Here is a 12,558-nt window from a genome sequence, read left to right as displayed (position 1 = left end):
GTCCTACAATGATCACAGATCTGTCACTAGTTTTATAAACAAGCTAAAACTGCACATTGTTTATTGATTAAGAAGCTAATCGCTTGAGCGTACAAGCTTCCGACAGAGTGAAACAAAAGGAACATACCAAAACATTGATCCGAGCAAAGCTATCAAATAGAAATGCTATTGGGGATTCCGCGGCCAGTTACTCCAGGGCCTGAGGTGGTAAGCAGCAATTCGTATGGTGGAATGCCAGCTCCGCTTCTGTTTTTAAGATGGCTATCTTTGTTTCGTAGGTTAATTGTCTGGTCTATCTCCTTGAGTCTGTCAGAGAATCTATTGAACAACTTCATAACTTCATCATCGTTGATCCAATGGGATTCCAGCGGGTTCACCTGACCCAAGTACTCTTCATCGGGGGAGTGAGTTGAGAGCGTATCTTGTACGGCCATTATCTTGGTGGCTTGAAGTCTAGTTGCCAGTGATTGACTAGTTGATGAATGCCAGCATCATTTGAGCAAACATGAGCTTTGGCTAGCTTCCAAATCCAATGTGTAGTAGCATGATGCCCGTGAGTATAAACACGTTTATATTGCGGGGATGAAGCCGTTGGTGGAAGTGAAAGCTCAATAGCTATAGGCCTCATAATACCAGTAGGGGTATAGAAGAACACCGTCCTAGAGGCATAGGCTTTTCTCCCAGGCAAGGCGTTCATCCTCTCGATAAATGGCATATATGTGTCATGGTGATCAAGTATAAACAGTCTCTTCTCCTCAATCGCCTGGCACGATAAAATGTTACTGTTAGATATGCCTTTGCGTAAAAGCATGTTTGCATTTCTCTATGTTACAAAATTCTACACTTCCGGTTGGTTCATACTAAAGATGATATATCAGAAAACAGGAATTCAGACATTATTACCTTATCTACACTCATCCCATTGATTTCTTGCTCTAACAATTCCTTTGTGATAGCAGATTTGGGAGGACCGTAAACAGCAGGATCTAGCTTGCTGAGAATCGGAAATTCCTGTGAAATAGAACCCAACTTCAGGACTCTCAAAAGGGCATTTGATTTAAAAGTAGAGAGTAGATTACAAAGGATTTGTTTGTAAGTTACCTTCAAAATCTCAATGTTGACTGGATTGACCCCAGCTAAAGTTTGGCGTGCAAATTCATTATCGCGCAACCACGAGAATCTATCCACTAGCCACACAAATTAAACAACAGGAGAAAGAAGTGAGATTCAAGACGGAATTAAACTGATGCATTTTGGAGCTTCCAATCTTACAAAACAAGGGAAAAGATTAAGGATAGAAGGAGAAAATGTGCACTTACTTTTAATAACAGCGGGGATTTCGTATTTCAACCACCTTTCTCCAGCGGAAAAAACCTCTTTCACCATGCTGCCCAGAAACAGTTTCTTGCCTTCTTTCTTCTCCTCCTCTTTCCATTTCATGAGGACACCATCAACATATAGGTCATCTATATCAGAGAAGCACTCGAAAGGATTGTCTGTACTTGACAATGTAACAGCAAGAGATGGTATGAGATTGTGAAGCAAAGCCTTCAATCTTCCAGTGGAGAAAGCATTCTGCTTAATTTCCTCGAAAGTCTCATCCCGAGGCACATAAACTGGATGAGGCTTTTCGATTCTACTTTCGGTAAGAGAATCTGTTCGAATGCCATCAAATCAGCACAGTAAGATGTCAATGCTCCAAAATGAATGCAATATGGAAAATTGTACTTACACTAACCAATATAGAGAAAGAACATATACACACCTGTCTTCGTTGGAGGACGGCCAGTCCTACAGCGCCTAGGATAAGGCCTCTCCTCGCCACCAAGGACCGGCCTAGCCAGATCTTCACTCTTATCAGGATTTCCCAATTCATTGTAAATTTCATAATCATAGATTCTATCATGTTCCTTTCGCGTGCCTTTCCCATTACCCCGAATGCTGAGTAAGTCTTCATGTCGAAGATCTTTAAGGCCCGGCGGTGTTTGTGCAGGAAGACATGCCTGTTTACAACAACAAGATAATGTAAAGCATATCTCTTGCAAGATTATTCATGCAATATTTACTTCCGTAAAAATCTGAGATACAAAAGCAACGATTCGTACTTGATTTTTGAAGATAATTCTACTTTCCGGATTATCTTTGCGTGAATGGATCCAAGTGTTTGCAGGGAAGAAAATGGGGCCTCCGTCGAAACCATGAATGACAATCTCTAACAAGTAGAACTCTTTGCCCTGCAGATTGGAAACCATAATTGCCCCAGGACAGCCAAAGTCGGATGGGACTTTGAAGTCAGCAGCATATTCAACAATGTTTGCATACTCCAAAGGCACCCGCTTTGGCAGCCACCCTCTCACGGCGGATTGGACACTCTTTCCTGCATTTGTAACTGTAAAAACAAATAACAAAGGTTAATCAAACTGCTCCAAATTAGGAAACACAATGCCAAAACAGAACAAGTACGAAACGGAATTTACAGAGCAAATAAAACACACTTTTTGGCGCTAAAAATGTAAAAATAAACAGAAAATGGACAAATTAAATCATACAAAGAACACACATAATGATTATTCCCTACCCATTAAAGAACATATAAAATGATTTAAAAGGAAGCAAAAAAGTTAGAATATTTAATTAGTAGTAATTAAGAGAATAGTAAATAATTAAAGCGAATTAAATTTAAGCAACACCAAATCTTTAAAAAGTAATGATTAAGAAAATACTTAAAGTAATTACCAGGATCAACTTGCTCACTGATGAGCTGAATCCGAATCCCCTGTCCAATCCCATTGACAAAGAACTCCCACTGATCCTCAATCTTCTCTATGATCTTCTCCTTCATCTTCTTCCTGATCGTCACCACCGCTTTCACCTGGATCTCTCCACCTACAGAAGAAGAAGAAGAAGAAGAAGACAACCCATTAACGCCTTTGCTCTGCAATGGCGTCGCAGCCTCTACGGACGCCTTATCTCCGCCGCTGATCACGGCTCTCACTGATCCGTGCCTATAGACCCGTGTCCCGGAACTGGGCACCCGGGCCTTCCCGACCCTGATGTAGTTCCCGGACCCGTTCACCCGGCGGTCAACGGCCGCGGTTGACTTAAGAGCATCAATGGCAGGTTGTTTCACCGCATACATATCGCCGTCTGAGATTAAAGTGCAATGCTTTACAGTGAGAAGAAAACTGAGATGCTGATGACTGATGAGCTGATGAACTGATGATTATACGGAAACGGAGTGACACGACGGCGTATTTGTGTTAATGACGGATTAAAGAATTCAGTGGCTATCGGAGAGAGAGTGTGATCGAGCGATCGGTAAACTAAAGCCAGTGGAATTTATGTAGAGCGTTAACGTGAAAGCCAGAGAAATTTGTGCGATCAAACTCTCGTTAAAGCATATATTTATATGATTATTTTTTTTATCGCAGTTTGAAAGTGAAATTGACTATCGTCCAAATAAGTCCGCTTGGAAAACGTGCTGACAAAATTATCTAAAATAATGGTGGCAGCAGATACCAAATTTTAAATATAAAATTTAAATTTTGACAGTTTTGTGGCATTTTGATATTTTTTAAAGTTTTATATTTTAACTGATATATCAAATTAAATTATTAAATTATTAAACTAATTAAAATTTAATAAAAAACGTTTAAAGTTTAATCAGTAATTTGTTTTCCTTCCTTGATCAAAAAGAAGAAAAAAATAAAAAAATTGTGGTTAACTCAAAATTAAATATATAAAAAGATTAAACTAATTAAACATTTAATAATTAATAAATAAATAAAATATTTGAAGCTGCTATCAAATTTGACAGCAATTACTTTTGCTGCCAATCCATGTTATTGCTACATAAAATTTAATATTTCGGTTGGAAAATATTAATGTGATTTTTTTTTTTTTACTGTTACAGAGGAGATGCCCTGAGTAGGAAGAATCAAGTGTGAGAAATGCGACACAGTACGTACTTCGATTGTCATTTGTCAACCACTCCGCTCGATTTGAATTAGTTTGTTTATTACAAATTTCATAGCACCTACTAGGTTCTTTTACGAGGAAATAGATCAGATGATAGCTTAGTCATGGAAAATTTTTTTATTTTTATTTTTTGGATTGAAAAGACTCACAGAGATATTTCAGCTTCTTTAGATCATCATCATATAATTTACCGATGCTAAGAATCAATCTCATAACATGTTGTGTGGAATAAAATTCGACTCAACCACTGGACCATCCTGTAATGATTTACCTTATGTGTAATACTATGATTTTATTATGTAAATTTTTCTTTATATAGCGCCGTATTGTTAAAATAGGTTAGGTAGAAATGCACCTACTTATAAAAGTTGTTATTGACACGATTAGCTAGTTTAACTCGTACGTGTAGATTAATTCGTATACGTCACTCTTAAGACCTTGTTACAAAATGATTTAAACAAATAGAGAAGTGCAGAAGAAAAAAAATAATGTACAAAAATCACTTTTTTTTTTTTGTCAACAATTAACTTATTCAATTTAGTACTGTAGATCTAACTAGGTCTATATGTACGATGCTCAAATAAGCAAAGTTCCGCTGAGCAAGAAATGGGAAATTCATAAAAGGTTACAATTCCACCACGTAATAGTGCACCTACACAACTTCATCAACCGACATTTTTCAACCAGAAGACCAAGACGTTGTTTTCGACCGAAAGACCAAGATGTCGTTTTTCGATTGGGAGACCAAGATGATGTTTCCAACTAGAAGACCAAGAGCTAACTATGTGAACACAGTACGCATGAAAAAACCATGTTTCAACTTTTGAGTTTGGTAGTTGTAAGAAAAAAGTAGGAACATGTAACAAGGTGTTGGAGATTCATATTACATAAATACATATTCCAATGCTGGTAGCATTATCTTACTTAACTGACAACAATGTGTAGTTTAATTAGTTTATAAACGACCACTAACTTGTTTGTAGTGATCCTTGTTAATCACAAACTAACACATTAATTAATATATAAACACATACCTCCTTTTTCACATGTTTATTTATATAAAAATCAAACCAAGAAAACAACAACTTGTAAATAATTCAACTGTATAGAAACAGATCGAAGATGCAAAATCTTCTTTTATACGATTACATATTTTATTTTAAAGAGACAAGATTTAAATTAATTTAAAAAGGGAGGAAACGAAGAAGAAGCAGGTGAAGGAAGGGAAATGAAATCTGAACTCATTTTATTTTTCTGTATAATCATGTTTGTGTTGTTCATCATTCTTCTTGGATTAAATTATTTAATCCAATAACTAAAATGAACACAAGTGAAAAGAAATTGATATCTAGAGGGTCAATTTTGTTAACTTTTTTTGGTAGTCAAATTTTGTTACCATTTAATATGCCAACAATTCACGTGGAAAATGGCAAACCCTAGCTCGTGCATTATTATTAGGGAAATTTGTAGACAGATTATCTGGATTTTTGTTGGTGTACGCATCTACCAAGTAAACTTCTAATTTTTATCATTTACAATCTGAACTTTGGATTATGTTGCAATGTATTATCTACCGTTAAAAAATTTGTTAGTCAACACGTACAACATAGGGTTCAAAATTTTCTACTAATTAAAAATATTATAAATTAATATTAAAAAAAAAAAACCATGATATATTTCCTTCATCAACCAGCACCCCTACAGCAGTCAACCTCCCCCGCAGGCCCGGCCCATGTTCAGTGCGGGCAGTGTCACATTCCGGTCCAGGACCCACCATATTCTGGGCCTGCTCCACCATCGTAGCATGATATTGTCTGCTTTGGGTCCCGACCACGTCCTCACAGTTTTGTTTCTGGGAACTCACACGAGAGCAATCCCATGATGGGTAGCACGTCCTGATTTCGGTCGAGGTGTGTCAGGCAGGGCGATCATCCGGGGTCCAAAAAAATTGGGGGCACCAAAATTATTAGAGTGATATATTTATATATGTTTTTAGAAGAGTATATATTTATAAAATTTGGTTAGTGACAAAGAAATTTAACTAGAAATGATGGTTTTGTTGTTTAAAATTAATGAGAAAGTTTTAAGTTCAAAACACCGTGTGCTTATTTATATTCCAATTTTTACAAATTTCTTTTCATAACAGTATAAATTTATAAAATTTGGCTAAATGATCAGGAAGTTAATTAAAAGCAATGGTTTTTGTTGTTTAAAATTAACAAGAGCTCCTAAGTTCGAAATGCTATGTGCATATTTATTTTTTTCAATTTTTACAAATTTTTGTTTGGCTGTTAATTTATTTACTAGCTAGTAGTTATGTGGGTTATTATTTTTAAATATCCGTTCCAATTCAATTCTAATCTTCAACAAAGAGTAACGTGTAGACTAAATTTTTAAACCAAATTTGCAAATAATATTACGTATCATCAAAATGTTTAATTTAGTGTTCATTCATTACTTATACATATCCTTAAAGACTCGAAAATATTATTATATTTTTAGTCTTATATTGACGAGGTTAGTAAATAAGAAAAAATACCTCACGATTTATACAAAAACACTTTAAAAGTTCAGATGGAAAACAAAACTCATAATCTACCTACTTGTAAGCCCGAAGTTTTTTGGTTTCCTTCTCTCGATACAAATAAATTAGTTATTTCGTGTTTTTAAACTATTTAGTTTGAAGTGTTTTTCTAAATATAATTTTATTGATGTCTTACGTGTGAAAACAAATAATTTTTTTATATGAAGTGAGAGCATATTTTTTGACATCGCTTCAGGCCTCAAAAATCTCTAAACCGACCCTGCTCCCCCGCCCAACAACCCTATTTCTCCAACTATCTTGATATGAAACCAACAAGTCTTGGTGGAACCGCCTATTGCATTTGATCGATGACTTCTAAATCTCCTAGCTATACTCCACAAATCTGGATTCAATGAGAGAGTGAAGGGAGGGAGGGCGGAGGAAGAGAGTGGGACGGGGGGGGGGGGGAATCCAATGAGAGAGTGAAGGGAGTTGGGAGGGAGGAGGGAGGAGGGAGGGGGGGGGGGGGTGTGGGGCGGGGTGGGGGATGTGGTTCAGTTGAAGTGTGTGCGGTGGGAAGCTGGTGGGGGAGATTAGGAGGGGAGGTGTAGCTGCAGGAGCTGCTACCACTATTAGGGTTCTTATTTTTATTTATTTTTTAAAATTCAGAAAATAAATAAATTTTCATTTTCTTAATTATTTCTATATTATTAATTTTTTGTTCCAGCAGTTCCACATGTGAAAGACATATTAATTGGAGACCAAGAACACTCACTTGCATGATTACCCATTTTTAAGGCTCCTTGCTGGTTTATTTTAATAGATTTTCTATGATCGACCAAATATATAGATTCACATTATCAAAACAAGCTAGAACAAGATCCTTATATATCAAACTCGGGAAGGTTGTGCCTCACAAAAATGTCAACGAACCAACATTTATTAGGAAACATGCACACGTAGAATCCCAGGACACTTAACAGACATTAAGCCATACAATAAAACATAAGTTAGTGCCCTCCCGTTGTATTTTTTTCTTAAAAGTCTATAACTGGTTCTATTTGTACATATTTCAGGTGTTTTCTTTGAGCTCATTAGACTTTTGAATTATAATACTAGTGGGAGAGGTGGTTTTTAGGAACTGTGAAGGAGCATAAAACATGAAGTAGTTCCGAGAAAGTGGAACTGTGGTGGCTGGACTGCGGGTAAGAACCATGCCGTCTGCTGTCACCGTGTATGTTTCCGGATCAACCTCTCTCTTCTCAAGGCAATACAAGTCTTTAACCCAATTATCTACAGCTGCTTGTTTGCACAGTGAAATAAAGAGAATCAGTCTTGCTAATGAATCTCGTGTGTGTGTGTGTGTGTGTGAGAGAGAGAGAGAGAGAGAGAGAGAGATCCATGCTTGGCTGACAACAGCAATGGAATGAGTACTACCAGCCTTGACAAATGCACCAAGCATAGGCCTTGAAATAACCTGCTAACACATAAGGTTTTCTAGAGTAATCAGAACAAAAATTGCTAAAATTATTACACATCCCAGACGAATATCTACTGCTATCTCCAAATCCTTTCGGACCCTCCTCATCGATCATGCAAAAGATTTGTCATGACAAGAAAATGCATCCATGCCTAAGAATTGTTGTAAACTATAAACTTTACCGGTTCAGGAGTGGGGATGCTTACATTTGGATCACCCATATTAGCCCATGCAATTGCACCACATTTTATCACCATTTCTGGTTAACGAAGGCTTCCATAGAACAAGATCAGCCAGTTTCCCCGCCTGCATAACATGCAAAGCCCATGAGAAGAATGAGAATTCAGCTATTTTAATGGCAATAACAGTGTTTGTAGAGCCCATGATACGCAAGTAATTCAAAAAAGGTAAGTTTCGTCCAGGAAAGTTACATATCCAAAAAGGTTGAAGCTCAAAGCATTTAGCTTAACTTTTATTCATTTGTTTCTCAAATGCTCTGCTCCAAATGAGAGAAGTTAAAAAAAGCTTGAAACGAATTATTTTGGTTGTCTATTAAGAGTGGCATACCTCAATAGAACCAACATACTGAAAAATTCCATTAACTACTGCTGAATTCATAGTGTACTTTGCGATGTACCGTTTGATCCGGAAGCTGTCATTGTCGGATCAACTAGGTTCTATCAACCCTCTTTGTGACTTCATCTTGTCAGCTGTTTGCCAAGTTCTGACTATCACCTGGCACGAAAAGTTTTCAGACAATAAGCCTTATACATGCCTGTGTGTGGAATAAATAGACAAAGGCTACTACCAACACCAGAAACAGAGACTTTCAAGTGAAGGCATGAAAATCCATGGTTTGGTAAAATGCGACAATGATAATGTCGTTCTACAATTCAATTCGAATAAGGACTTTCTGTTTTCGTTTTTTGTTACTGTTTTGTTACAGTTTCAATGAAGTCGATACAAACAGACATATGCGGGCATGTATCTCAATTCATAAAAGTTTTCTATGATCAGAAGGAACCAGAATGCATAGGTGAAGGTAATAAGAACCTCTCCGATGCGACCCATAGCCTATGAATTAGACGATACAATGCTAATTGCCCCCATGTCGTGCAAAATATCTTCTGCGGCAATTGTTTCAGCCCTTATTCTTGATTAAACAAAAGATACATCCTCGGGAATGTCCTTGTCGAGGTGATGGCAAACCATCTGTATGCATTTGAAATTTCAAAACAACATTCAGTCTAAAGACTCTAAACGACCTTAGACCATGCTGTATCACTACTTATATTATCTTCTCATACCAGCATATCAAGATGCTCATCTATAGTGTTTGAGGTGAAAGGCCGCGTGGGATTCGTTGACGACGGCGGGACATTTTTCACACCGCAGACTTTGATTATATCTGGAGCATGGCCCCCAGCACCTTCACTGCCGAGAGATAACAAGGACAAAGTATGAGAACTAAAAATGAAATACACAAATAAGAAGAAAAGAAGAAACGAAAGTAATAACATGCAGGAAGCTACGCCACAGATGCTCATAATCACTGGAAGTACGTGTTACTGAGCAATATAATCCTACTGAAAAGTCATCAAGACTCAATAGAAAAAAAATATAGGTACGAAAATTTAAAATATTCAAGTATGCAGGAATGGTTAGATAAATGTCAAGATGTGACCAAACGGCATCTCAAACTGTAGTCAGTGTGATGCCTTAGCTACCAAAAAATGTTTTGCCTCTTCCCTGAGTACAAAGTACGGTGGTCATGAACTTGTAGAAGACTGAAGAAAAATTGCCGACTTGTCAAATAGACCCAGAATGTGATTATACCTGTGGTAAATATGGATAGTTCTTCCTTTAAATGCAGCAATTGTATGCTCTACAAATCCAGACGCATTCAAGGTGTCTGTATGGATGTTAACCTATCAAGATCATGTTAGAGTATGAGTGTGATTCATACGGTTTGGTAATAATCTTTATTGTCTCAGATTACTATAAAGAAGTCTTAATATGTTTATGAGAGTTAATTTGACTTTGGTTTGGATTAAACTCCGTGTTGATAAGCTTAAGAATAGGACTCATACTTGTATAAGGAATGCAGTCTTGTATTCCTTGTAGGATTGTTATAGGGCAATCCAGGTCTTGTAGTATAAAGTCACAAGCCCCTACTCTCACAAAACGCGCTCTTATTGTTCTAATTACCTATAAGTTGGAGAGTACTGAGTTTTGCAGCGAGGAGAAGGTTGTGTGCAGGTTTTCATGTCTACAGGTATGTGTTGGTATAATTGCTGCAGTTCTTACACTTGTATTACATACATAATTTAAGGATTGTGATTTAGTTGATTAATCCTTGTGTTCTTGGCTAGTGTATTAATCTTTCAAGTCTAGTTTACTCTTACATGTGGTATCAAAGCCAATGGATTTTTCAATTAAGTTTAATCACTGGTCCTTCAATCTGCAAAACTAATTGTGAATTAAGTTAAAGAACAAGTCTGTTTATTGGTTTTATAGAACAATGATAATACGATGTTGTTTTAGGAATAGCTTTTTGTTTTTTGTTTTTTTATTTCTGACCCTGGCAACATAAAAGGGAAAACTAGGGATTTATTATCAATCCAAAAGGGGAGAAACTCGTGTTCTTCAATATGGGAAAGGGTGAACTTATTCTTGCTTGCTTCCTTGGAGATCAATAAAGTGATTCAGCAAAACACATATATCTTAAACATCATAGTTCTAATTTTGAGAATTATAACTTCCGCTGTGTTCATTATGATGTCTACAGATTGAGGTAATTGTGGTTTCTTAATCCTTTATATGAGTAAAGATGTATTCTGATCAACTAATTATGTTGTTAAAAATCATTGAAAGAAGATCGTGTTATCTTTCTGATTCTTCATATTAATATTGACTCATTCCTTGTTCTATTGTTTTCTCTTGTATTATTGAAATCTGAATGGGAATTGGTGCCGATGGGATTCTGGCCGATAACTTTGGCGATGATTTTGGTTCGGCGCATCTGTAACAATGGTGAATTTACTTTGAAAATCTGCAATGGAACCGAGGAATTGCAATCGGGTTGACAAATTGGGGTCCAGTGATGCAGTCGGGTAACTCAGTTCACTGTTTCATGCATGATTAATTGTTCTCCTATGTGTATGATTATAGTGCGATGAGTTGGAGCATAATGAATTAGGGCTTTTGCTATTTCGAGTATGCTTGTTTATTTATATATATTTTGAAGGCATGATTAAACTCGAAATCCCTATAGATGCCAACTTGTGATTTACGTGAGATGTCTGGAATCATACCTTGTTGCATAAATAAATTAGTGTAGGTCTAGATATATCTATTTTTCATTAAAGAGTCTATGTGTATGCTATTGTATGCACCGTCATCCTTACGAGAGCATATATTGCCAAGCAATTCTTAAAATTTCCTTGATCCTCTTAATTCTTGGCAAGATTTACCTTAAATCTTCGACTGCATGACTAATTTTACAAAAATCTGATCTCTATCAATTTAGTTGTTGGACTTTAAATGTGGTAAATACAAGATATGCTTGTTTGGTTTGGAATGGATTTGACTGCATATGCAATTCAACAGGTATTATAAAGCAACAAATACAAATGCATATATAAAGTGGATGCCAATTGCTTTGTGATTTATATATAATAGCATATATGAATGAAATCTGTATGCATATGGAGATAGCATTTGTGCATAGATGTTGTAATTATGGGCATGCGGTTTTATCTATATCAAATAGCACTTGCATAAGTTTCTCTGCATACTGATGCATGCATACAAGAAAATATATGAACAGATGAATGAACATATATATGTGAAATATGTTTTGGGTAGACTTGTTATTGTGCATATATGACATATCTGTTTACATTGGTGTAATATGGGTTTTATTTTTGTAATGATCTTATTTTTGTTAGTTGATCCAAATTAGATTTTGTGGCGATATATATTGATCTTAGCCTTATAAATTAGTTGTATGATTATATATAGCTGTTGTCTATTGTACAACACAAATTGACATTGCCGAATGCATATTGATTTAATTTATGAATTCATAAGAAAGCCTGTGCTTATTGTATTGTGAAAATCATGGAGTTTAAGATGCATGCTTATTGTATATGTATATTTGTGATTTCATGATGCATGCTTCCGCTATTATATTTTGGTTGAAATCACAAATAGGGAGGAAGATGAACTTTGAGTTCTCCAGAAGAAATAGTGGTCTTGATTATCTCATTTTAATCAAGACATATAGTTGTGATATATATCCAAACATTATCAAGATTTTGTTGATCTTGCTCGATGGATATTGAACTAGTTAGGATCAAATTTAATGCAAAAATATTGTGCTTGCTATTCTGATTTTGATCGTTGTTGAAACTGGTGATTTTGGGTTTAAGTGAGATAAGTTTTTTCCGAATGGATTGTGACTATCTTTTGATACATAGACTGTTTGCATAATGGTTTAGGTGTATATGACTAAACTGAGATTATGCAATTGGTGAGGAATCGGGAAACAATTGGTTCATATCTCCGGTTTCTT

At 36.1% G+C, this 12,558-nt stretch overlaps 1 protein-coding gene and 1 pseudogene across 1 annotated transcript; both read right to left on the bottom strand.

The window, feature by feature from the left end:
- Positions 1 to 298: 298 nt before the first annotated feature.
- LOC125472808 (lipoxygenase 6, chloroplastic-like) lies at positions 299 to 3,400 on the bottom strand. Its single transcript, XM_048574672.1, has 7 exons — positions 2,737 to 3,400; positions 2,106 to 2,389; positions 1,766 to 2,003; positions 1,320 to 1,655; positions 1,102 to 1,187; positions 904 to 1,011; positions 299 to 763 (listed from the first exon to the last, which is right to left on the bottom strand). The coding sequence occupies exons 1-7, from the start codon at positions 3,137 to 3,139 to the stop codon at positions 434 to 436; spliced, it is 1,785 nt and encodes a 594-aa protein (XP_048430629.1). The 5' UTR covers positions 3,140 to 3,400; the 3' UTR covers positions 299 to 433.
- Positions 3,401 to 7,574: 4,174 nt separating this feature from the next.
- LOC108867458 overlaps positions 7,575 to 12,558 on the bottom strand; it is a 166,167-nt pseudogene continuing 161,183 nt past the window's right edge.

Source organism: the organism of the source record quoted next, unplaced genomic scaffold (assembly GCF_019419815.1).
Source record: "Pyrus x bretschneideri cultivar Hongxiangsu unplaced genomic scaffold, Pyrus_bretschneideri_v1 Contig74, whole genome shotgun sequence".
NCBI lineage: Eukaryota > Viridiplantae > Streptophyta > Magnoliopsida > Rosales > Rosaceae > Pyrus > Pyrus x bretschneideri.
This window is presented reverse-complemented; position numbering and strand designations above follow the sequence as displayed.

Coding starts and splice junctions, on each gene's coding strand:
- LOC125472808 (XM_048574672.1), bottom strand. CDS start 3,139: ATGTATGCGGTGAAACAACCTGCCATTGATGCTCTTAAGTCAACCGCG. Junction 1,188..1,319: donor AATCCCCGCTGTTATTAAAA/GTAAGTGCACAT, acceptor TTGTGTGGCTAG/TGGATAGATTCTCGTGGTTG. Junction 1,012..1,101: donor TCAACATTGAGATTTTGAAG/GTAACTTACAAA, acceptor TCTATTTCACAG/GAATTTCCGATTCTCAGCAA.